Raw genomic sequence first — 25,504 nt, forward strand, 5'->3', positions numbered from 1 at the left:
GAGCGCTCTCCTAGCCCAGAAGGCGGTGGCGGCAGCCCAGGCCCAGCACGCCCGCAGTAAGTCGCTTCCAGCTTTTGCTTTTTCCCCTTGCAATTTTGGGGCTTGGGACTGGGGAAGGAAATCTTGCCTCCGGCAGGGCTGTAGGATAATAAATAGGGGAAATTCAGTCTGCTTTTTGCACCAAGTTCTGACAAGCTGGGTGTCCGAAGTGGGGGCACTCGGTTTGATAAGGCCTCAGCAGCTAGGGTGCCTGGTTTTTATTTGCTGGAGTGTCTGGTTCTTTGTGGGGGAAAGGGCTTGTGTGGGTTCCTTCAGTGCCCTTGGAAATTTAGGGGACAAGAAGGAGGGGCATTTACTGCTGAAAGAAGGGCCCCTTGTGGGGGGCCACTTCACTGCTGGATATCTTCAGACAGACATCTCCCACCCCAGGAAAGAAAGTTTATGACATTCATTTGTCAGGGGGGTGTGGGGGCGCGCCGCTGGGCACTTTTATCTGGATACATCTGAGCTGAGAAAAAGTACCGGGAAGGCTAATGCAGCTGCTGGGGGCTGCCTTGTGCGGGGCACTCTCTGGTTTTCAGATCTTTGAACCTCATGAAAGGGGGTACCTCCAATTCTGCATGGCTTCATCAGGGTTATCCAGAATGGGTAGTGCGGCACCTCTGCACGCAACTTCAGCCTGTGGGTCCCAAGCCAATCCCTCTGCTAGGCTCTAAGTAGGGTCCTGAGGTCAGAGTGGGGAGCGGAGAGAGGGGGGCAGTCCCTCAAATCCAAAACCTAAATCCTGGCCGGGAGTATGGGGAAAGGGAGAGCTTCTTCCCTTGTGTAGAGTTAGATATTTAAGTAGAACCCTGGCAATCCCTCCATAAATGAAACTTGCTCAAGAACACAGACCCCCAACTGTCGGGAGGGAAAAAAGGGACTCAGGAGCTGAGAGAGAAAATTAAAAAGGTGCTCTCTTTTTTCTCTCCTTTCCTCCTCTCTCCCCACCAGACCCTTAAAAGCCCCTTTGTTTTGTGGTGCCACAAACCAGAGGGATTTCATTATTTGACCCCCAGGGGACCTGTTATTTTCTAAGGATGTTACCCTTCTAAAAAACCAGAGGCCTCTTCTCCACCAAATTGATCCCCCAATTTTAAGACCCATGGGGTCAACCACCCTGTCAGTCCTGCTTTTGCCAGCCCGCCATCTCTTGAGTTAGTTTACCAATTCCTGCGGATAGCCCCTGGAATTGGACATGTGGCACCTTAAGGGGCTTCTGATCTTTGATCACGGGGAGGGGCACAAGATTCCCTCCTTTTCCCACTGAAGGACATCTTGGCACTCTCTCCCTCTCTCTCCTGTAGCCGCTCTCTGTTTCCTGAGCTCTTCAAACCCTTCCAGGCCTGACTTACAGGAGACCCTTCACAGGCTTTGAGAGCAAGAGGACAGAAAGCTTGGGGTCCTCACCCTGATTGGAAGGCACATCTCCCCAAGAATGATAGGGCCTTTGTATTCCTTGGAAAGGAGACTCTGCTCAGCTCCCAAAGGATTCCCAGCACCACTTAAAATACTAGTAAATTTTGGAGGCATAACTTCTACAGGCTTCCACTCTGGACAAGGCAAGCGAGTTGAGTGAGGTGCAGAGGAAGAGTGCCCCAGGGGCAGAATCAGACCTGAGACCTCCTGGGAAACCCCATTCCTATTGTGCCCCTGGCCTCCCTCTCTCAGAAACCTCAGATTACCAGGCCTGCCCTTGAAGATTTTTCTGCCTCCACTCATGTCAATTCTGCAAACTCTGATAGTGTGTGGGGTGACCCGGGGACATCTGCTGAGCATATCTAGACAGATTTTCTGGAATGTTGAAGAGCAGCCCCGGGTGGGGGTGCCCACTTCCGCCGTGGATGCCAAAACCCTTGGAGGGTCTCCTCCTGCTCTAAGCAGACCCTGGAGAAGATGCTCTAGCTGGGCTTTCATCTTCTTTGCTTCAGCTTCTCTGGGCAAAGGTCTCCCTTGAACCCCAACAAGGACGCATTAGGTGAGGGGATGAGCGGCGCGGTGGGAAGGGATTTCTCGTGCAAAGGAACTCTCTCCTCTGCCGCAGACCTGCACCCTCCCCTCCCGTCTTCCCGAAGATATTCTCTCGGACTCCCGGATTCCAGGCTGGGTCCAGGCCTCCATCCTCTGAGCTACAGGCCAGCACCCTCTGACCAGATCCTTAAGCCCATCGGCCCATCCGTCTACCCTCAACCTGAGGCAGGGACAAGGAGGCAGGCGGCCGATGGAGATTCAGGCGGCAGTTTCCCTTTTCCTTCTGAAGCCAGCCTGATCACGACTCAGTGGACAATTTGATCTTGATTTTTTTTGTTTTATTTGGTTATTTTTTGTTTTGTTTTGTTTCTGCGTGGCCGCCGGGTGGGAGGAAGTATAAAGAAGTGTAAACAGGAAAGCCAGCGGGGCCTGGAGTTCCAAGCGTCCATATTTCATCGGCTTCCTCTCCATAACTGCCGCGGGGACACTTAACCCTTCCCTGGCTGTGAGAACGTATTCACTGGGGGCTAGTGGGGCAGGGTGTGGGGGCCGGAAGCAAGTAGAAACTCTTCTCCAGGCCTGGTTCCTTTATCCCCAGGGTCTGGATGCTGGGGCAGGAGGATTCAGAGCAAGGGAGAAGACAGACCAGATGGCTCAGCAGAACCCCCAAACTCAGTCCCTTCCAGGACGACAGGAGAAGGCTGTAGCCTGCATGGGCTTCCCAGTGTGGGGACCAACACAGCCAGCCAAGGAGGAGAGGGCTGGCAGGAACCTGTCCCCTCTTTTAGGGGAAAGCCCACTGATCACTCTCTCCATTTTCGGAGTTTCTCAGAGTAATCAGATTTTGAGGCTGGGATCTGCCCACAGCGGGATTTATCGATTGCTGCGGCGCTGTTACACATCCATATTAATTAACCCAGACACCGCCTGGAAACCGAGCTGTTTGGGGAGGGGGAGGGGAGAAACAGGACCCCTTAAGGAGAATGGACTTTTCTCCCTAAGCGCCCCAGGGGTGCAGGTTGGAGAGTCGCTCCCTAGAAGAATCACCTGGGCCTCCCCAGCTCAAAGTCCCTCGACTTCTGAGCAGGAGTAAGCGTGACTTACTCTCCACAGCGAGACTCGGTGCGCGAGTCTCCTAGAGGTGGAATAAAACACCTCCAGGACTCTTCCTTGTCAGAGTTAGATTACCCCAGCCCTTCGGGGGATGGATCTGGTGGATGTTCCCAGCATGACCTTTCTCGAGGGGTTAACACCTCCTCCCCACCTTCCTTTCAACTTCCCCAAGGTAGAAGCTTTTTATGATTTTCCGGCTTGTTTGGTTTTAGTGTTTGTTGGTGGTTGTAGCGTTGGTCTTCCCCTTCCTCCCACCCTTCCCTCCAAAAAGTGATTAAAATCTGTTAAAGGATTTAATTAAGAGAATTAAATGAAAAGGAAGGAGGCGCAAATGAGTTGGGGGAAAAACCCACACCAAAGCTATTCGCAACGATTAAATCGCCATTTTAACCATATAATGGAGTTTGCATCCTGAAAGGGGAAATCAACGCTCATATCTCATCAATAATTCATAGAGTCCGGGATCACGCAGAGGTCAGCAGACGGGGCCCTGAGCGTTGGCCTGCTTGGGGCTCCGAGCGGCTGCCGCATATAATACCCTCCGGCCACACCGCGGCCACCTCCACCACTCCCAGCCCAGGGCATGGGGCATGCCGACAGGTTTAGGCGGATTTTTCATTCTTTCTTTTGTTGAATTTACTGAGACGAGTTTGCGGGCTCCAAGAGGAAGTGGGGAATTTAGGGGACTGGAGAGGATTGGACTTCGGGCAATTCGAGAGCTGCTGGACCCGAATATCATCACCATCCCAAGTTTTAATCTCTCTCTTCCCCCTCTTTCTTCTTTTCTTTATGTTTTAGGCATCTTCTGATCTCTCTTCTCCCCAGATTTCCTCTTGGAGAGGAAAATGCTCTCTCTGCAGCATCCTCTAGCTTCTCCTCCCTGGAAAAGGCTCCCAGGCTGCCCAGCCGTGCTCTGGCCTTGCTCTCCCGAGTGGGTTCGGGCTGAGCCCCGATCGCTGCGGCCTCGGCGCCGCCCGCGTCTGGCTTTGGTTGCAGGGATCCCTGACCTCAGAGCCTTGTGGGGTAGGGATGGAGGCATCTAGGGAGGAAAGGTACCTCGCAGGCCCCAGTCAAGCTTGCCTAGCCAAGAGATGACCCAGGCCAGGGGGAAAGGAAGGGCTGAGCCTGGGAAGCAGCATTTAGGAGAGAAGTGAAGGGAAAGTCCCAGCATGTGGGAACGTCTCCGCTTCAGAGCTTGGAGGCACCAGAGAGGATAATACCTATAGATCAGAGCTCCTGCGGCCCGTTCCATTCTCCTTCTCTCTCTCTGTCTCTTTAATGAGCTCCCTTTTCTGTTTTCCACCTCCCAAGGGCCCCTAGGAAAGAAGAACAAACGCTTCCCTGTGAGAGGTGGGGGCCTGGGAAGCGATATTTGGGTACAAGGGAAACCGAAAGAGCGCAGGTCATCGGCGCGGCCGCTGCGCTGGCCGGGAGGCAGAGGCTGTAACGTCCCGAAGCTGCCAGTAGAGTCCGCCTTAGACCAAGTTCACAGCCAGGCTGGGGCCTCCGAGGCGCCAGCGAGCGGCCGCGCAAAGTGGCCCCGGGTCCGCTGGGCCTTGCATGGTCTCGACACGGAGCGCTCTCCCGAGCCCTAGGGGGGTCTATGGCCCCCTCCGCTCCCAAGGAACCCTTGCTCCAAGCTCTTTCCGCTCTTCAGCCCAGAAACACCCTTGTCCAGGTCATGCTACCCATTCTACCGATCCTCACACGTCCCCTTGCGCAGCAATGGCGGCCCCACCCTGGGGGACAAGAATAGAGAGGAGTGGGCGGTCAAAAGCTCTTCCAGGCATCCTAACACGACAGACCGGTGAAAATGCAGCAAGTGGGGTCAATGCAGCAAGTGGGGTTGGTGTCTTTTCCAAGGAGTTATTTAATAATCAAAAGACCCCTCTTGCCCAGGTCTAAGGCCCTTAGTTGGGGGGAGAAAGGACCGCGTGTAGGGGGGAGGGGTAGGGAAGGCGTTTTGCGCTTGGGTGTCTCCAGCCGACGCAGCGGAATGAGACTCTGGGCGGTAAGGCCAGTGTTATTGCCGGAGGGGTCGCGAAGTTGGAGGGTCAAAAGTTTACCGCGTGCGTGAGCGTCTAGTGGCGGGGGCGGGGTGGGAGAGGGGAGGACGCTGTGTGTGTGAAGCTAGGACAGAGCGAGCACGGGATGCTCGAGGTAAGGAAGAGTTGTGGGGTCGGGGAGTGGGGGAACACCACTGGGGCGGGGGAGAGGTAGACATCTGGGGAAGGAGAAACTGAGGGAGGAAGAAACCTTTCTCCAAAAAACCGCGTTGGTGCCGTGGGGAGCTGCACCAAAGAGAGCGCTGCGGGCATGGCGAATCTTGTGCGCAATTTTCTCCCCCAAAGATAACCTTTGAGTCACCACATAAAATTTAATTAAAACCTACCCAGCCGCACACATTTAAAAAAATCCAATTACCCACACGTCCTTGCAGGACGTTTGCTGGAGCCAAAGAAGGCTTCCAAGGTGAAGGCCTGATTCTCACCAACATCAGCACCACCGTGCTTCCCCTAAAGGGGTCGAACTGCTGCCTCCCCCAACCCCCTTCCCCCAGGCAGGCCTGCTTTTCAGGGACTCCTCACCCCCAGGCTGGGTCCAGGCAGCAGGAGTCCATGACCATGGGCCCAGACTGGAGGGTTTCTAAACTTCCATCCCTCTTTCCAAATTGCTTAGGTTTAAGAACTTGGATATTGAAAGAAGGTAGGCTTGTTCATACTCTCTTTCCCAGACCTCCACTTGTATGTTCATCCAGAATCCCTCTCTTCCTCTTTAAAGAGGAGGGACGGGAAACGAGGAGATAAAATACCGAATGGCCTCATAGAGATTTTTTTAACTGGAGTTGAAACAGGCGACCTGAAATGAACCTCGAATCCATGCATTGAGCTTAGCTCTTAAGTAAAATGCTTTAGAGAGACTATAATTATAACACCAGGGCATATGCCTACTTTGGGTCTTTAAATGACTGTTGCATTATGAGATGCCATCATAGTCTCTTCCAAGCATTTAACAAAGAGGTGTGCTGTGGGTGTGCTGTGGTTTGTCCTGCCAGAATAGAGAGAACCTGAGAGTTTTCACAAAGACGCCTTTTAAATATAGCCAGAAGAAACAACGATTTCATGTCAAATTTTGAATCAATATGACCCCAGTTTTTGACCTAACCAACTGGATGTGGGTCTCCATTTCTATTCAATCTTCAGGCAAATTTCGCTGGAGAGTCAGGCCAGGAAGGAATTCCTGGGGCCCAGAGGAGGTAGAGGTGAAAACCTGAACTGGAGGAATCTGTCTCCTTCTGTTCCCCCTCAGTCTCTTTTCCCTCCATTCCAGGACAAAATGGTAGCAAATTTATGGTTCTGTGGGATAGACTGGAGCAGCCCAGGGTCCTAGGCTGGAGGAGCCTCAAGCTGTGTGCCTTGGGATGCTCTCCCCTGACCCCCCTTCACTAGGAGAATACCACCCTGCTGACACTCCCCCTAGACTTGAACTGGGTGGAAGGGAAGTCACCTAACCCTCCTCTGCTGGTCCGTTGGAGGCTGGACAAATGGGGAAATGGGTTGTTGGCAGTCCAGCAACTTCTAATGCTGAAGGGACAAACCAAAGAAAATCTTTGAGTATTTTCAATATCTCCTTGATTCGCTCCTGAACCTCCTTGTGGTGGTGATGGGGGCAGGCAAACAAATTACTGTATAGATGAGAGGTGGTTTTAAATAGAAATTAGGGGAGGATGTTGTTTTGTTTTTAAAGGAGAATTAAAGCCTCTGAAAGCCAAGTGCCCAGCTTTGACCAGAGCAGTCCAGCCCCTCTCTCAGGGTTTTCTCTGTTTTCCCCAAATGCCAGCCTATGGACCAAATCTCAGCAGGGAGGTGGAAAGGTCATTCCTGGGGCCCTGGAGCCTCCAAAGTTTGGGCAGAAATGGGGGTATCTCTGGCACTGGGGAGGGAATAAAGCAGATGGAGTGTGCAATGGGGTCAGGATACAGGCCCTGCCAGTGCAGCCATTTATAGGGGAGAAAGGGGCTCTGGCTCAGGCCTGCTCTCTGGGACCCAGATCCCCAAGGCCACGTTGCCTCTTCTCCAGGTGCCAGCCTCCTTCACAGGCCATAAAGGGAACCTCCATGGATTCCCATCCTCTCCCTCTTTGCCCTGGAAACCCAAACTGACAAAAATATAGGAATGACGGAATATCAAAGCAGGGGCCTGCCGGGCAGAGTCCTATCCAAATGGGGTTTTTGGGGGGATGGGAGCTGGGTGAAGGGAAGAGAAGGTTCTGGCAAAAAGTCGAGCTGAAGGGGATGAACTGAATCAAATTCCTGCTCCGTCATTTTTCTCCCAAGTAATGACCTGCGCAAAATTCAATATGACCGAACGAACTGCGCGAGCGTATTATGGTAACTGCCTGCTCGTGGGGGAGGCCCGGAGAGGGGTGAACCGCAGGTCACGGCGTCTAAAAATTATTAAAATGTTCGAGAGCCTCGTGACGCGCCTAGCTGTTTAACAAAGACTGCCAAAGTATGAGATTAATACGAAAACTTGCGCTTCAAAAACAAAAACACATCAAAAAAAAGTCTTGTTCCGGCTTCCAAGGGGGCCCCGTAGCTCCTCTGCCCGCAGCCGCGGTTCGGTTTTCCGGATACACAATAGTGGACAAGAGCGAGCTCATCCGCTGCCGGCGGGTCCGCGGGCGGGTCGGCGGCCGGGAGGGCGCGGGGAGCGGCCGGGTGAGTACTCCTGCCGGCTCCCCTCTGGGCCTTCCACTCCTCCGCGCCGCTGGGCTGCCGGCGCGCCGGCCGGCCGGCTGGGCGCTCGCCTCCACGGCCCTTCGGTTTCCCTCCCTCGCTCTGTCCCTCCCTCCCCGCCGACAAAAGGTAGATGATTTCGCGAGGGCTGGACACGCCCGGGCTGGTGGAGGGGGCTGAGCAGCGACAGGTCACGCTAGCAACCTGTGGCTGCGGGAGAAGGTGGCTGGCGAGGCAGTGAACGACCCCGGAGCGCAGGAGAGGCGGCTCCGAGCGCGCGCGCGGAGCCCTCGCTCGTATTTTTATTATGCGTATTGATGTTAGTATTCTTCCGGGGAGTGGAGGGGAGAGGCAGCCTCCCGCTCTGGTGAAACCCGTCTTGAGAGTCGCTGATAAATCCTGTCCTCCACCCACCTCGGCTGGGGTGGGGGTGCGGCGCCTCGGTGGCATGGGCAGGTGGTGGCTCCCAGCGCGCAGAGGAGAAAATCTCCGCGCTCTGTCCCTAGGATCGGCCATACCCAGCCCCGCAGTGGCTCTGCTTCCCATCTGTCTCTTGGGGTGCTCTGGGCACCTGGGCCGCGTCTCTTGTGAAGTGTAGAGCAGCAGAGAGGCCCAGTGGCCAGCCAAGCGGCCCTCCCAAAATTCTGAAAAGCCGACGAGTTAGACGGGTTTCAGAGAGCGGGCAAGTTGAGAAGGGCAGGAGGTATGGGGTGGGGGAGGGGCCTGGCCAGTTGGAATGGGTCGTGGAGCCCCTGACTGCGTGGCCTTTGACAAGACTGGGGAAAGGTCCCTGCTTGACACTGGGGGGCTAGTGGGGGTCCTACCTCACACATTTTGTCTGTGGGCCCAGGGCCAGACTTCAGTGTCCTTGGGTGCCCAGATGGGGGTCTGAGATTACCAGCTGGACCCTCTCTTGGCAAAGATAACTACAAAATAATTGTGTGTGTGTTTGATTTTTCAAATGTACGTGAGTCCAGCCTGGCTGGGAGAGTGTTGGTGTTAGAAATCAGGCCCAGAGGCCGACGTTGGCAATCTAGATGTGGGATAGAGGGTCTCTGGACCTGGGTGCTGGCAGGTGGAAGTTCTCCTCATGCGCACCTGCGAGGCTTCCAGGACTGGGGATGGGCAGAGATTTCTGGAGTGTGGCGGTTAGAGGGTGGTTTTTTGTGTTGTTGCTATATTTGTTAATTAAATTTTTATTATTCTGACTTGCTCACTAGGGATGCAGTGTTTCTGAGACCCAGGGAGATGGGCAGGGAGTCTGGGTGGGGAGGAGGCTTCTGTGCACACTTCCCCTCACCCTGTGAAGGCCCTCAGCTTTCACATTCTAGGACTCAGTTCCCTCCAGCCCAATCCCATCTCCCAGTCTAGCAAATTGAGCAGCTCCTGGGAGCCTCAGGAAGTTCGTTTGGAACCCCCAGACCCCCTAGATTACCCAGATCCCCATTTTGGTCCCACTGCCAGCAGCCCTAGCAGGTGGCCAGATGAGAAACTTTAGACAGAACCTGCCTGGGGCTAGGGAGGTGGGGAAAACAGGATTCCTCCCCACACTCCGGGGATTATCCCCCTTTTCTGGCCCCAGGGGGTGTGGGAGGTTGGGAGGGACCGGAACATCATCTGGCTGCATCTTTTATGGTTCCTCATCGCCCTTCATTCGGAAATGAAACGCCTTTGATCTTTTTCTCAGGTTATAAACAGAATTGCCCGTCATTAAATATCCGGGGCCCCATCTGCTTGGTCTCCTAGCATTTTTCTTTACAGCTGTTTCTCTCTTTTTACCATTGAATTTTTCCAAAAGGACTTTTACGACACCTCCCTTCACACCCAGCCGCCTCTCTCTCCTCCCTTTGCTGAGAGGCGCCTTGGAAAATATCTAGATATTCGTTTGATCACAAACTAAAGGCTGCGAGGGGCACGGAGGAGACGATTGGGGTTTTGTTTTTCTTTTAAAAAAAATAAAAGTCCTGGGGGGGAGGGGAGGGGCGCGAGGGCACCCAGAAGGGCCTGATTCTGACTTCGAGGCAGCCTCAGGATGACCCTTCCTCCTTTTGTGCCTAGCTAATGTTTACATCTCATAATTCATGCGCCGCCGAGAGTTTCGCCGCGGCCGCGAGGTTCGCGTCCTTTGCGGACTGGCTGCTTCTATTTCTCTTTAATAGAAGAGAAAGAGAATTGAAAACCTTGTAATCCCAAGAATGGACCCGCAGTGCCTTTGCCCGTTGCCAGAGCTCAAAACTAGAACAAAACGAAATAAAATCCAAGCGCTCAAACCATACCCCAAACGAAGAACGCGCCGAAAGTAGGAGAGCTGGAAAATTTCTGGGCCAAGAAGATGTCTGTCTTCTATATATACCCTGTAGATCCGAATTTGTGTAAGGAATTTTGTGGTCACAAATTCGTATCTAGGGGAATATGTAGTTGACATAAACACTCCGCTCATTTTTTTTCCCCGAAGAAAGATTTTTTTCTAAATGAGGACCATCCGGTGACTGACCACGCGACGACGCCTTCCTTTTTCTTTTTTCCTCTTTCTTTTCCTCCTTGCGCTGGTTAGAGATGGAGGAATCATCTACCTGGAATCTCCCCACGCCTGCCCCTGGGAGCCTTGGTCCTTTTGCACTTCTCTTAATAGGTTAATGTTGGTGTTTTTATTTTATCCTCTCCCTCAAGCCTACTTATTCTCTATTCCGGGCTCAGGGAGGTTTTACTGAAAATCCGGGGAAAAAATAACTGTTGTCTTCAGTGTGCGAAGGCGAAGGAAATTCGCTTTTCAAACGGATGCTGAGGTCGCCTTTCCGTTTGGGTTCAGAACAAGATGCCCTGGAAACACGCGATTACCAAGGGGTGTTATTGTGTGTGGGGGGCACCTCTAAGGCTCTTATCCCCAGAATCACAGGGATGTGAGATTTCTATTCGTTGGGGAGGAGGCTGCATTAGTGGCAATTAGAACGTCTGGACGCTGTGGTTAGTATTGCTCCGGTGGCTCTGGAATTAGCAAATTGCCATTCAATGTGCTCTTAAAAGTTGTAGGGTTTTTACTCCAGGGCTCATGTTCAGTGTGGGAAATCAAGTCGTTTATCCCGGTTGGGCCGCGTGGGGTAAGGGGAGGAATGGATACGAGAGGGGAACAGACGGACTGACTGACACAGCCAAACTAATAGCGCAGCTAAATGCGATCTGGAAGGCGAGGTCTCCCCGAATTAGTGCATGAATTTCCTATCGATCCGCCCGCGGTTCCATTCATCTCTGACAAGTCCCTCCGTGCACCCGCCTGCTTGCTCCCGACGCCTCCTCTCTCACTCCCTACCCCTCCCCATGCGGCTGCAGAGAAAAGCCTTGCGCTCAGAGCCTCGCCCCCATGTGGGTTCCCTTCTCTGGGCGGAGCCCCCAGTCAGCCCCTCACTTAACTCCCCACACAGACGCCGGCGGGGCCATGGGTTCCCTCCCGTTGTGAGGAGGTGATGGGGGCCTATGGAAGGCAGAGAATGCTGGGCGGAGGTGAGGCAGGGCAGAAGGGACTACACCAGGAGCCCCAACTTCTGGGGGGATCCCGGGATTGCGCTCTGCCCAGCACCCCAACAGGCCCTCCGGTGGCAACCTGCTCGCTCGCTCGCTTGCTCGCTCTCTCCGTCTCCCAGATTCCGGAGAGAGCCGGGCGGGCGAGGAGGCGGTCGCCCCGCAGGAGCCCTATGTAAATCCTGGTGTTGGGTGGGTGGGGAGGGGGAAGAGAAGAAGGGGAAATAAACCTCTTTGGCTGGAGTAGGGTCTGGGTGAGCAGATTTCCTTATCCGGGAATCGCAGGCGGGGCGGCCATTGGTTCCGAGGATCACGTGGGCCCCTAACTTTGTTCACTTGACAGTAAGTAGGAGGGCTTTCGGAAACAGGAAAACGAGTCAGGGGTCGGAATAAATTTTAGTATATTTTGTGGGCAATTCTCAGAAATTAATGGCTATGAGTTCTTTTTTGATCAACTCAAACTATGTCGACCCCAAGTTCCCTCCGTGCGAGGAATATTCACAGAGCGATTACCTACCCAGCGACCACTCGCCGGGGTACTACGCCGGCGGCCAGAGGCGAGAGAGCAGCTTCCAGCCGGAGGCGGGCTTCGGGCGGCGCGCGGCGTGCACCGTGCAGCGCTACGCGGCCTGCCGGGACCCCGGGCCCCCGCCGCCTCCGCCACCACCCCCGCCGCCCCCGCCACCGCCCGGGCTGTCCCCTCGGGCTCCTGCGCCGCCGCCCTCCGGGGCCCTCCTCCCGGAGCCTGGCCAGCGCTGCGAGGCGGTCAGCAGCAGCCCCCCGCCGCCTCCCTGCGCCCAGAACCCCCTGCACCCCAGCCCGTCCCACTCCGCGTGCAAAGAGCCCGTCGTCTACCCCTGGATGCGCAAAGTTCACGTGAGCACGGGTGAGTGCGTGGGCACCCCTTCCCCCTCCCGCCCCCGGCGCTTTACACCGAAGGGACCAGGAGGCATGGGGCGGGGGGAAGCTGGGGGAAGCCAATTGTCCCCGCTATAAACTCGCCATTGCCGGAGATTTACGGTCGCCTGTTTTCAGAGCCACATAATTACATCCCCCATAAATTTTTATGGCCCGGTGGGCCCCGCGCCTTTGAAGTCGGTTCCCCATCCTCTTTGCCATTCTCACCAGCGACTTTTTTGCCGGGGAGATGCAGTCTCAGTGAAGTTGGAGGTTGGGGAGGGGTGTAGGAGGTGGGGGAGGAGAAGGAGGAGGAGGTAATCTGTATTTAAGCAGAGAGTGGAGTCAACTCCCAGTATTTATTTTTCCCTTTCTTTCCTCTAGTCTGGCTCCTTGGCTGGAGAAGTAAGCAAAAGTTTTTACTGGGGGCAGGCACCGCTTTGGAATCTGAGCAGCGAGGGTGGGAACTAACAGAAGAAAGGTTTAGGGACGCTCCCCTCCCTCTTTCACCCCTCAATTTCCCATCCAGGGCCCCAGGCCAAGGGGGGAGAGAGGAGAGTTTAAAACCTTGTGAAGATTTCTCTCGTTCCCCCACCCCACCCCACCCCACCCCACCCCCTCTTCAGACTTCTGAACAACGTAGAGACAACACAACCTTCCAAAACTTGGAGGTCTCTTTCTCTTCCCGGGGTCTCGTTTTCTTCCCTTTTCGTCCCCACCCCCCCCCCGTGGAGGAAGAAGAGGTGGCGGGAGTGGGAGGGATGGAGACACTGTGCTAGCTGGAAGAAAGAGCTCTCCCTCCTCCCTTTCGGGGCAATAAAACTTTCTCTTTCTCCCTCTCTCTGTGTGTGTCCAGTAAACCCCAATTACGCCGGCGGGGAGCCCAAGCGCTCTCGGACCGCCTACACTCGCCAGCAGGTCTTGGAGCTGGAGAAAGAATTTCACTACAACCGCTACCTGACGCGGCGCCGGAGGGTGGAGATCGCCCACGCGCTCTGCCTCTCTGAGCGCCAGATCAAGATTTGGTTCCAGAACCGGCGCATGAAATGGAAAAAAGACCACAAGTTGCCCAACACCAAGATCCGCTCGGGTGGCACCGCAGGCGCAGCCGGAGGGCCCCCTGGCCGGCCCAACGGAGGCCCCCCCGCGCTCTAGTGCCCCTCGCGCGGGAACCTCGAACCTCGGGGCGGGGGTGGGTTGCGAGCGCGAGGGGTTTGGGGGAGAGAGGCGGGAGGGGACCCTGGGGCCTGGGCCCGCAAAAGCCTACCTACCCCCCCTCCCATTTTATCTATTTACAAGAATAAACGCAGAGGAGGGGAAGGGAAAGCTTTATTTATAGAAATGACAATAGGGAGCCGGGCGAGACCCCCAAAAGCAAGGTTCAAGTCTCTTGCTTTCTTCCTTAAAAAAAAAAAAAGAAGAAGAAGGAGGAGGAAGAAGAAAGAAAAAGACAGAAAGAGAAATAGGAGGAGGCTGCACTCCTCGTTTTCAGCTTTGGCGAAGATGGATCCACGTTTCATCTTTAATCACGCCAGGCCCAGGCCCATCTGTCTTGTTTACTCTGCCGAGGAGAGGACGGGCCTCGGTGGCGACCATTACCTCGACACCCGGCTAACAAATGAGGCCCGGCTCGGCCGCCGCCGCCTCTGCTACTGCCGCTGCTGGAAGACAGCCTGGATTTTCTTTCTTTGTCCCCCATTCCTGACACCCAGCGAAACCACTCTGACTGCCAGATAGCGCAGTGTTTTGGCCACGGTAACAAACGCACACACACAACCTCCTTCTCCTCCTCCGTGCCCCTTCTTGGGGACACTGACTGCTCACCGCCTTCCACCGCGGGGCTGGGGTGGGGGGCAGCAGGAAGGGGCCAAGTGGAGGTGAGGGCAGCCTTGGCAACGCAGGAGTGGGCAGGGAAATTGAATCCAAGAAAAAAAGAGGCCGGGAGACCCAGGAGGGCCTTCCTCTGGAAGGTCAAGCCGTTCCTGGCAGGGTGAGGGTCCAGTTCAGTTTGAAAGCTGGGCACAGCCTTCTCACGAACTTAGAGTTGTACAGCGGCCGGGGGGAGCCTTCTCTCCTAGAGTGAAAATGAATGTGAAGTTAGGAAATAAAAGGTTGTGCCCCTCTTGGTCTGGGAAATGATGCTACAGAGACCTCTCCCATAGTTAATCATTGTTGCATTGATTATTATTATTATTATTATTAATTATTATTATTTTATGTCATGTGCGTCCTTTCTCCTATTCCCTTTCTGACATTCCAAACCAGGCCCCTTTCCTAGTAGTGGGGCTGCCTGAGTCTAGAACCCTTTGTTGGCGTGAAAATTTGTGTCCTGTACAGAGTGACTATAGAAATAAATGTTTGGTTTCTTGTGACCAGCACGGCGTGTTTTTGTTGAAACCTTGCTGTAAAGGTACAAATGCCCCCCAGCGTATATCCTAAGCACCCCGGTCCATTCAGCCTCATGGTGTATGTGGTTGAGGATTTTTTTCAGAGTCTGATGGGAATTTCTATCTCAGAGGACTCGAAATTGTGGTAGCTGGTTTGTTTTCCTTTTGGGGTGGGTGTGTTTTGTTTGGGGCTTTTAATTTGTTCTCTCCAGTCCAAAAATGGATTGAGAGGGCTGACTCCAATCCCTAATGGGGGGGAAAATGTTTCATTCTAGGACACAAGAGGCTTAAGTATGGCAAAGCCTTTCATATTGTGATTTATTTGTCATAAGCAAATAAAATGCAGTTAAGCTGTCTCCTTCTAGACAGACGGCTCTTTGGTTATTAAAGTTCCGAAAGAGAGGATTCTGCGAGGCTGGCCTCTTTCCTCCCGCGTAAGAAGGTACTGTTTTCCTCTGAGGTGTTTAAGGCTTTAATGAGTCTAATTTTTTGCACAGATGTTTCTGGGTGTTTGCAGGTTTTCAGAGTATTTTTATATTACAAAGGAGCTAGCCGATGCCATAGCTCAAACTCTGACAAGCAAATAGATAATCAAGAAGACAAATGGCCTCTTTTGTGAAGCCCTGCTCCTGTATTAATTTTCATTTTCTTTCTCATAGAAAGTATTGAAAGTACAACTGGGGACCAAATAGCTTTCTGCCTCTGAGGTCCCAGTCACCCCTAGAATGGAATGGGGGCAGGGAAGGGAGTGCGGGTGACCCTCAGAAGCTGCTTTTGTGCAGCACCCAAGAGAAGTTCTAAGGTCTCGGGGTTCCAGCCTCGGGGGCTCTGGTCCTATGGTGGTCCAGAGTACAGCCACCCTGCCTCCAAAAAGCTGGGGGCTCAGGAGAGCGTATGCAACTAAAAGTCATTTTTCCATCCCGTCTCCCTTCAGAAAATAAAAATAGCCAATTCCACCGGCACGTTTTATTGTTATTTCTTTTGTGTTCCTCTGGTTTGCAGCGCCCAGGAGTTTGAGGCTGGGTAGGGCCCAGGGACAGACGGGGCCCAGTGTCCACAGCGCAGGAAAGGGTGGCTGAACCGCCTGTTTAAATGCTGCCGGGAGACTCATAAAAAATCGCCCAGGACCTGGAGGATGAGAGTGGCGAGCTTTGTTTCGGTGGAATCGCGGTGCGATGCTTAGCTGCCAGGGGATGCAGCCGCTCTTACGAGAGGGGGGAAATAGTTCTTAAAAAGCATATGCCCCCCCAGGAATGCCTCTATAGAACCAAATCAAAGCTGCTCCTTGGAAGGTATGAATAGAATTAAAAAGATTTCTATGGAGCTTAAAGTTCACAGCCATTCTGTGTAGACAAGAGCTAAGAAAAATGTGAGAATTATACAGAAAACCATTAATCACTTCTTTTCTTTAAATACGTATCCTCTCTCCTTTGTTATTATTCAACAGCAAATCTCCGCAGACCGGCTGTTGGGGGAAAAAAGTGTTAGCCGTCTCTCCCGGATCTGCGAGGGGGAAAAAATTTGGAACCATAAAGTTGAAAACTTTTTTCTCTCAGTTTGGAAGAAGCCCTTCATCATGAATGGGATCCGTGGAGTTCGGGCAAGAGGAGGGGAGAGGCGCAAAGGTAACAAAGCCCCTGCCTGGGCTGGCATTTTTCTTTTCTTTCTTTCTTTCTTTCTTTCTTTCTTTCTTTCTTTCTTTCTTTCTTTCTTTCTTTCTTTCTTTCCTTCTTTCTTTCTTTCTTTCCTTCTTTCTTTCTTTCTTTCTTTCTTTTTCTTTCTTTCTTTCTTTCTTTCTTTTTTTTTTTATCGTTTTATGGGCTCTTTTTACAAGGGAAAGAAGAAACTCTCTCCTCCTTTTCTTTTTCAACTATCTTCATGGGGGTTTTTATGGTGGATGCTTGGTCAGGTTTGCTGCCTTTTATGATGACTGATGCTTGGGTGAGAGGGAGAGAGAGGGGCCTGACACCTGAAGAGTGTTTGAACTGGTTGGGATGGAAGTGTCCTGGCCCCTGAAAAATCCCAGAGAAGGTTGTTGGTGAGGCAGCTCAGAAGTGCTTTTCTGGTTTTGGAAAATGCAGGCGGGCCTGAGAAGCCCAGCCTGTGTGCATATGTGTGTGGGTGTGTATAGCAACGTGCACATGTGGCCAGTGTGTTCTGTGACTCTGTCTACACTGGGAGCTGTGTCCCATATGTCTGTTTACCGGTGAGCTGTTGTCACTGCCACCTCCTGGAAAAATGGAATGCAGTTCTTGAGCGGAACTCCCCAGCCTTGAAGCGGGGTATCGGTAGATGTCTTCGTTTTGTTTTTTCTTTTTGTGTCTAGCTTGGGATTCTAGACAAATATTTGCAACTCTCTGGAGCAGGAAACTGCTCCGTTCACAGGCAGCGTTCGTTGACCGGAATCTTCCTCCTCGGCTCTCCCCCCCTCCCTTCTTCCTGGAGGCTCAGTGTGCAGTTTGGTTTTGCTCTCTTGGTTTGGGGGCTCTGTTCCCCTCTCTGCGGCCTTCCTTCTGAGGGTGAGGGAGCCAGTGGGCTCTGCCTCAGACCTGAATGTGCTGGCCCTTTTTCCCTGAGGCTCACTGAGGGTTTGGAGGCAGGAGGCTGGCAGGAGAGAGAGTTCATGGAGAGGCCACGTTTTCTAGGCGATTAGCTCAGTATTAGAACCACAAAATGACCTCGGAAGCCCCTTGACCTCTCTGAGACTGGACATTGTGCTGGCTTTTGCCTCCTGCCCAGGAGGGAAAGTCACACCTCCACAGGGAGGGGTCCTTGGGCTGTTGTGTGTCCCATCTTCTCCATCCCCCTCTAGCCTCCAACCCCTTCTTTGCTATCTTGGAATTTCTGGATTGTTTTTCCATTACTATCCGTTGACAAGAAAAGAAGTAAAACTTTTAGCCGAGGGGTACAGCGGGGGAGGGAAGTAGGGTGCTGGTCTGTCTCTGTGAACAGCTCCTTCCCTCCCTTGGCTAGCCTGCAACCACCCGCCCCGTGTCTGGTTCATCCCTCCTTCTTTCCTATTTCGCTTGGAGGGGGCTGAGGGAATAAAGACAAAGGGGACAGTATGAGAAGTCTATAGGGTTTCAGAGGGGTAGGGGAATAAGCCCCTGGGTGCTCCTTAGAGGGAGAGGGCTCCCCCGAGAGCCGTCCCTCGGAGGCCGTTGTCTCTCCAGTTCTGATAGCCAAATCCACAGCCTCTTGGCCCACTTGTCTGAAGTTCCTTTGTTTGGGAAGCCAGCCCTGTAATCACTCTCACCCGCTTCCTGTAATCCCCAATCCAACCCCAGCTTCTCACAGAGCCCAGGGAGCACCTCCCCACCAGAGGAGCAAGAGAGAGGGGAGAAGGAGCAGTGTAGGCTGTTCTGATCATTTCCAGGGGATACGCTGCCACATTGACCAAAGTTTCCAGCAACTTTTAATTTAAGAGATGGGTGGAGGTTTTGCTAAGAAGTGAACTCGGAACATAGAGCCTTTCCAAATCTGTACTCTACTGGCTGTATCTTAAAAGTCCACACCAGCAGCTGTAGTCTTAGGAGGAGACAGAGACAAAGAGAAGGAGACAGACAGACAGACAGATTCCAGCTGGGAAGAGGAAATGCTCCCTTCGGGTTAAGACTAGGAGAGACAGAACCTTGCTGGGATGTGTGGGGGGTGTTGGTTTGCATTTTGTAAATTGTCTCCTGTAACTTGGGGACTTTGTCAGACAAGAAATAACTGGCATTGGTTGGTATCCTCTCTTTTGTCCCTGGGTGGCATAACAATGCAGGGGATGGAGGCCTCAGGAAGGGAAGGGAGTGAGTGGAAAGGTGAGCTGGGCTGCTCCTGGACTGAAGATATCTGGGGCTCAGAGGAGATGTGCACCCATTACTCATAAAGGCAGGCAACCAGTTGTGGCCCCTCTATAGGCCCAGGTGACAAAGATCTTGTTATCCAGGACTTTACAAGCTACTGTCTGCAATGTGAGGATTAGGGGCCAAAAAAAGGAAAGAGGAGGGAAACAATGGAAAGGGAAGTTTGGGGTTCACTCAAGGGGTTCGGCCCCACAGGTGGAACTGTGAGGTCCCCTCTTTCTCTTACTCCCAGACTCCGACCTTTGCAAAGCTGAGCGCTGCCCTGCTGAAAGGCTCGTTGGCCCCTTTGGCTCAGCTCCTACAATTCCAGCGGCTGCACTAATCTTTTGACCTCTCTTCCTCCAGGTCCCTCAGCGGCTCGCCCCACTCTGCCTCCTACTTCCACCCGCCTGGGCAGACCCGGGCTACCCGGTCCTACCAGAGCCGGGAGGCGGCCCCAGGGCTGGTGGTGGGTCTCCCTGGGAAGCACCGGCCGGCCCGGCCGGAGAGGGGGATCTGGTTGGAAAACGGAGTTGGGAAATTTCCCAGCGTGAGTTGAGCGCTGACGGATTTGTGATCGGCCATAAAACCAGCGCGTTTAGATTCGTAAATCAATCTCGCCTTTCTCACAGTATAAACCTTCGCTTTATCGGCAGCAAAAAAGTGCTCAGCTCGCGCCCGGGCGCTTGTTTATTTGAACATGGACATTCCCAGGAACCAGAGAGTGTGGGCATTTTAACAGAACCTGCCCGGCATGCCTTCGTGTCATTTTGCAGTTTGTTTTCTCATCCTTAAAAATAATTTCTTGGTTGCAGAGATTGCTGTCTTTCCCTGCTCCAGCAGATTATCTCCTCTCTCCCTGGCTTGTATTTTTCTTTTAGACTTCAGTGGAGTGTTTTTATTTGGGGGACTATTTTAATGGGTTTGTGGCCAGGACCTTACAGGGAGTTGCCCTCGCTGGAGCCAGCCCGGGGCCCACGTTGGGAGGAGGCTGAATTCAATACCAGTCTGTGTTTTGTATCTGGACAATCAAAGCCGACTACCCCCCTACAGAGTCTGGGCCAGCCGGTGCCCCACCCGTGTGTGTCTCGATCGAGATTCCAAGGAGGCCAGTCCAGCTCAGTGCCTCGGGCAGGGGCCGTGCTGCTGCCACAGCTGGACCGGCCTGAGGCGATACCGCGGAGGTGGCTGCTTCTCCCAGGGTCGTTAAGGCAGCTGAGTCCTCAACCTTCTCCCCACTGAGTTGCTTCTGGTTCAGACCCCTTCAAACAAACTAAGGGCGGCCCCACAGCCCCATGCTCCCCTAAACCCCATTTGTTCTTCCCGTCCTGCCCGCCCCAGCCGCTTGGCCAGGCTGCCCAGAGCTGCTGAAGATAAAGCTGGGAATGTGTGGTGAGGGGCTTCTTCAGGAATATCTTTTCTGCTCCTCTTTGCAACTCCCCCCCCAACCACTGTGGCCAAGGACTCCACTTCTGCTTGTAACTGATCTGCTCATTCTGGAGCCAAGCTGTATGTGAAGGTTTGGAGGATGTTTTGTTTTGTTTATATCTGAGATGAAGGAGTCTGTGTATGTTTCTCTCTCTAGGCCTGGGGGATGGATTTCTCCTATCATCCCCATAGTTAACCCTTTAATATGCACCCCCTCCCCCTGTTTTCCCCATTGATCAATCTCCATTGTCTGCTGCTGGAAGCTCAGGGTACTAACACCTGGGAAATAGGGACCCCAGGCTGCCAGGCCAACTTTAAAGTCTCTCTCTTCCCTTTCTCTCCTCTTCCCTCTGGTGCGAATCTCCAGCTGTCTTCACTGTGTGTTGGGGGTGGAGGGGACTGAAACAGGGTGTGACATAGGTAGAGAGACTGAGTGTCCACTTCTTTTGTGTAGAAACCTTAGTCTGGGTCTTTGTCTCCGGAGCATATTCTTAGTGGGTCAGTTGAATTTGGCTCCTGAGAACAGTGACAGCACAACGAAAAAAAGTCCCCCTTGCGGTTCTCCTCAACTCTGGAAGCTCCAGAGTCATCTCTTCACCCTGTCCCTTTTCTGTCCCTTCAAAAGGTACCACAAAAGATCATAAAGAGAATTGAAGCCAGAAACCCCATTCTTTATACACATATAACATGGACTTATGAAGTGTTCAGTTGAAGCCGGTCCTTTTGGAAATTTTGTCGATTATTTAGGAAATGAGGAGTGGATCTCTCCAAAATATCCTAGGAGTGAGGGAGAGAATGGAGTTGGGGGGAATCTAAATCTTAAAGGATGCTGAGAGAAGAACTGGAAGCTGAGAAATCCAGGGGCTTGGAGAAGGGATCCGCGCCCACCCCACCCCCACCCCCCAGACGCCCCTGCAGACTATTTCTGCACCTCCAGGAACTAAGCAGAAGCAGGAGGAGAGAGGAGAGAGGAGAGGTGGGCTGTGGGTAAGTGTGTGTCTGGGGCGGTGTTAGGGAGCTGTAGATATAGTAGGTATAGATGTGAATGGGGGAGAGAAGAACTCGCTACTATTCCATTGGTGGGTTAGGGGGAACCTATTTTGCAGGAAAATTTCTCCTCCTGAAGGGGAAGGTCATAGTGGTCCTTTGAGCCTGAAATCGAAAGACCCCCTTCCCCCTCCTGGTCACGTGATTCATTAAATAATTAATGCCGAGGTTGCAGAATAGATATGTATTCGTCAGGAAAATCGCAGGCTTGGTCTCCCTGTTTCTGACGTGCAATTCAACTGTCCTTTGAAAAACAAGCCTGTACCCCGAGAAAAAAAAGAGAGGGGGAGAGAGAGGGAGAGAGAGAGAAAAAGAGAGGGAGACAGCAATAAAACAGCCCCGCAGCCGGAGCCACACCGCGGGCTGGGGTATTGTAAGTAGAAGGGATTTCTCACTACCTACCGCGTCTTATGTGTCCATGTAAATTTATTGTTTGTTATTAATGTTATTGTCGTAAAATGTGACAAATAGCCATCTTCATTTCCTGCCATTTCTCTTCACACGGTGCTCTGTGTATTTATACCCATTGAGGCATTGCATAGAGATTTTAGGAATATTCCTCTTCTCTCTCTCTCTCTCTCTCCCTCTCCTCCAACCTTTTTCTTGATTTATAGCAATATGGGTGTCAGCTTCTCGGCCGGCATGCCAGCCATTGTGTGTGTGTGTGTGTGTGTGTGTGTGTGTGTGTGTGGGCGCGCGCATCTGCGTGTGTTTGTGAGCGAGTTGTGTTGTTTATGGCCATGTCTTCGATAAATCATTTCTCACGGAAAATGATGTGGAAGCTGGGCTATTTCTGCGGCCGGGAGAGAGTTGCTCTCGGAGGTACTTCCTCCCTCTCTGCTCTGCTCCCAGGAGTTGGTTATTTCAGACGATTTACAGTAATATATCAGCAGTTAATATGAAAGCTCTATAGCTGGAGGTCTTAAATTACAGCATCTGTGATTATCAATTAAGGCGAGATTTGTATAAATTTGGTAAACCAGAAATGCCTCATTGGCATATAAACCCAGTCAAAGACCACGACCTAATATAAAAATTATATTTGCAAGCCTGACAGAGCCAACATTCCTGCAGCAGCAGACAGAGCTTCAGTTTTCAGTGGTTCACCTCCAGGAGTTTGGCTGTTCTGACTCCAGCCCGGGGTAAAGAACCAGCTCTGAAGGCAGAAGGAGCCTGGGTGGAGGTGGAGGAAGGAATTGCTAGAGTTGAAGGCAAAGATTTTTGTAATCGATGGGGACCCAGTCAAAGTTGTCTGCAATTGCAAGGGGGCTCAGGGGACTCAGTTATAGTAGTAAAGGTTAATCTACAGGACTGTTGTGTGCGGCAGGGTGTCGAGGGTGGAGAAGGAGCTACCCAAATTGGGGGAGACAATGGAGGCGGAGGGTGAAGGGCAGGGAGAGAAGCTGGAAGCCTGGGCTTCCCACCCTCCTGGCTAACAAAACAAGGAAATGAATTCACACCCCAGTAGCCTTTCTTCGACCTCCTGAAACAAAGCAAGTTTCCTCAGTAGTGAGGGACTATGTGTGTTTGAGGCTAAAGCAGGGAGAAGTTCTCTAAGTTTTTCTAGAAAAGAAATGTTCCAGGAATCATATGGTCCCAGAAAGTTGGAGAGTGTTCCAGGACATGGGGTGTGCTCCCCTCCCTAAGCGTTCAGATTGGTAGGGGGCGAGCTGGTAACTTTCCCCTCAAGTTTCATGTGGGGATCTCAGTCTCTCCCCATTAGGCTAGAGTCTGCTGGTCAAGAGCAAAGCCAGAGGTGGCTCCTGGGGACATTCTGCGCTGCACCCCAAAGTTCTGATGGATGAGGGGCAGAGGGCCAGAGCCTTTGCCACAACCAGTCCAGGCTGCTAGCTGTTCCTTTCCTGGCTGGAGCCCAGCCAACTGACTTTATAGCCACTATTATCTGTGATATTTAACTCTGCCTGCTAGTGTAAACCTTTGAGCAGGAAAATTAGAGTGATGCCTTGCCCAGGTGTTAATTATTCATGGCATCAGCTGGCCGTGCGTGCGAGTGGCGGCTTAGGCCCCAGTCCTGGAGCATCCAGGAGCTTGCTCCCAGCTCCCACACTCTGTTCCAAGTGGGTGCCGAGCCCCATCCTTGTTAACAGGCAGACTTGTGGGTGGTGGTGGGTGAAGCCTCCAAATTTGAGAGTCTGGGCTGAAAAGGGTTTAGGGAGAGAGAAGGAGAAGTCCAAGACCCTAGGCTGGGATGGGCGTGGGTATTACCCCGCCTGGATAGAAGGAAGCGGGGAGAGTCTGGATTCAGGGGCAGCTTTGACAGGGCTGGAGATGGGGAGCGGGGAGGGCTGGGGGAGCCAGCAAAGAGACCTGAGGGATAGGGGTCTCCAAACCCTTCAGGCCCCCCATCCCTGTGTATTGGAGAATCACACACACACACTCAGTGTGGGAGGTGAGTATTTCCCTCCTCCTCACCTGGGAAGTGAGGGGGTGTAAATCTGGAGAGGGTGAATTCACCCCCAAACCAGTGCTCCAGAATTTAGGCGAATGTCTTCGAATTCCTGAGAGAGCCGGGAAGGATTACTTCTTCCTTGGAGAGGGGGAGAGACATGGAGAAGGAAGAGGGTAGAGTTGTGTTTCTAGGCTTCTAAATCCAGCCTGTTTTGGAGGATGGGGAACAAAATGGGGAGGCTGAAGGGTTTGCTCTTTGGCACAGGCCATAGTTAATGGGGAGAGCTGGAAGCCAGTCCTGCAGGCCCCTACCCCTGGGTTTCCAACTCCTCCCCGCTTCTCCATCCCCCCCCCACCTTCGCCTGTGCCTGTGACGTGGAGGTCTGATCCCCCCTCTTTTCCTCTCCATTCTCTCAGCCCCTTCAGGTCTTTGTCTCTCTGGCCCTGGGGATACCCCCTCCCCTTCCCTTTCCCCAACTCACACACAGACTCTTCCCCAGGAGACAAAAGCAGGGAGACTGTCCCGCTCCTCCATTATCTTTTAGTTGCTGGCCCCTCGCTAAGCCTCCCTATGTGAGGCCTGATGCCCTCCATCCAGGCGCACTGGCCTACCCCCCAAATCAGGACGTTTGAGAAGACTTGGTTATTTTTAAATATATATATACATTTGGTTCATTTAGCCGTGAGGCACCTGCCTCTTACCAGTTCTGCACACACACCCCCTTTGCTTTTGTGCTGTCCAGGGGATGGGGGAGAATGCATTTGATGGAAGGGGCTTTAGGAAAGCTGCTGACTCTGTCTTCTCCCCAGACGCTGCTGGTGTCCACTTTATATAACTGTAGTGTTTATTCCCGGTGCCTTTAAGAAGCTGGGCTGCCAATGCTTTAATGACTAGAGGAATTGGATAGAAAGATGAGGAGAGAGAGGATGAAGGAAAAAGAGAGGGCCCCAGAGAGAGCGCAAGCAGCAGGATCTGTCTCTGGGGTAGGAAGTCAAGGCAGAACCCAAGGAGAGGATGACAGGGAGAGTGGGGACAAAGGGCAGTCAGAGGGGCCCTGCAGTCTTGCAAGAATGAGTCCCACAACTTGGATGAGTACACACACACACACACACACAAAGTTAAGTGAAAAGAAGGGAAGAGGAAAGGAAACCACACACTCTGCCACCTTCTCTGTAGAAGAGAATGTCTCCATGACAGGAGTGGATTTCCCTTGCAGAGGAAAGGGCTCTGAAGCCAAGGGCTCCAGGTTGCCCCCAGGAGAGGGGCAACCTAATAACTGATTTCTGGAGGCACTCCTAAGTCCTTTGCAGGGCTCAATTCAAATTCACTTAAGACAGAGAGAGGCAGAGTGTGAGAAGACAAAGGGGCTATGAGAAAGGGACAGGGACAACAGAGATGGTTAGAAAAGGCAGAGAGAGAGAGAGAGAGAGCGGGACAGAAAGCACGAGAAAGAGCCCCACCCCTAGAGGGGCAGGCACAGAGGGGAGAGAGCTTCGAGGTCTGGAAGCTCCTCCACACTGTGCTTTCTTTATAGACAACTGCCCAAAGGGGAGGCCATCCCAGAAGCAACTGCCTCTCCAGGAGGCCCTTGGGGGTGCTCAGTCAGGTGTGAGGCAGCTGGGGTAGGAGCTGAAGTGTCAGAGAATGGCTGAGATGTCCTGGGCACTTCAATCTCCTCTTCCACCACCACCAGCAGTAACTTAACGAGTGGCATCTCCCAAAACAGAATTCCACCGTGGGGGAGGGGGGCCTGGGGTCAGTCTCTCACACCTGGACCCTGGGATCTTTCCTTGGTCTCTCTTCCCCCTCGTGGGTTCGGTCTTCCCTCTTCAGGGACGGGAAGAAGATGTTGATCCTTCAGCCGCCTAAGAACTTTCCCTTTCATCTCCAATCCACATCTCCTCCCTTGAACCTACAGACTGAACAAACGGATGCTACCCTCACTAACCTCCTCCCTCCCCATCTTTCAGGAAAGAAAAGGAAAAAGGAAAAAGGGAAAGAAAGTTTCTACCAGCCTAAGCAGCTTTAGAAAACTCCAGGGAAAATGGAAAATGCAATCCTTTCTCGCCTCTCCAATCCCTCCCTCCCATTACCCCTCGCCACTGCTCCCTCCATTGCGCACCGCCCC

At 52.8% G+C, this 25,504-nt stretch overlaps 2 protein-coding genes across 7 annotated transcripts in view; both read left to right on the forward strand.

Moving 5' to 3' along the window:
* The first annotated feature begins 10,302 nt into the window (after positions 1-10,302).
* HOXB4 (homeobox B4) lies at positions 10,303-14,646 on the forward strand. Of its 2 annotated transcripts, XM_046677198.1 has the most exons (3): positions 10,303-12,263; positions 12,659-12,679; positions 13,131-14,646. In XM_046677198.1, exons 1-3 carry the CDS (start codon positions 11,807-11,809, stop codon positions 13,427-13,429), a joined length of 777 nt encoding a protein of 258 aa, XP_046533154.1. In that variant the 5' UTR covers positions 10,303-11,806; the 3' UTR covers positions 13,430-14,646. The 2 variants fall into 2 exon arrangements, with proteins under 2 accessions (XP_046533154.1, XP_046533155.1); XM_046677199.1 differs by lacking the exon at positions 12,659-12,679 and having other exon boundaries at positions 10,305-12,263.
* Positions 13,488-25,504, forward strand: part of HOXB3 (homeobox B3) — a 26,368-nt gene continuing 14,351 nt past the window's right edge. For 2 of the 5 annotated variants that reach the window (XM_046677191.1, XM_046677188.1), the window contains exons 1-3: positions 13,488-14,029; positions 15,027-15,103; positions 15,664-16,286. The gene's annotated coding sequence lies outside the window, so the exon portion shown is untranslated. The remainder of the gene's footprint in view (positions 14,030-15,026; positions 15,104-15,663; positions 16,287-25,504) is intronic. The other 3 variants (XM_046677189.1, XM_046677190.1, XM_046677192.1) reach the window with 3 other exon arrangements.

This window comes from Equus quagga, chromosome 11 (assembly GCF_021613505.1).
Source record: "Equus quagga isolate Etosha38 chromosome 11, UCLA_HA_Equagga_1.0, whole genome shotgun sequence".
NCBI lineage: Eukaryota > Metazoa > Chordata > Mammalia > Perissodactyla > Equidae > Equus > Equus quagga.

Bases quoted from the DNA above. Each gene is read 5' to 3' on its own strand.
- HOXB4 (XM_046677198.1), top strand. From the start codon at position 11,807: ATGGCTATGAGTTCTTTTTTGATCAACTCAAACTATGTCGACCCCAAG. The intron at 12,264-12,658 runs GTGAGTGCGTGG...TCTTTCCTCTAG, and splicing joins CAAAGTTCACGTGAGCACGG to TCTGGCTCCTTGGCTGGAGA. The intron at 12,680-13,130 runs GTAAGCAAAAGT...GTGTGTGTCCAG, and splicing joins CTGGCTCCTTGGCTGGAGAA to TAAACCCCAATTACGCCGGC.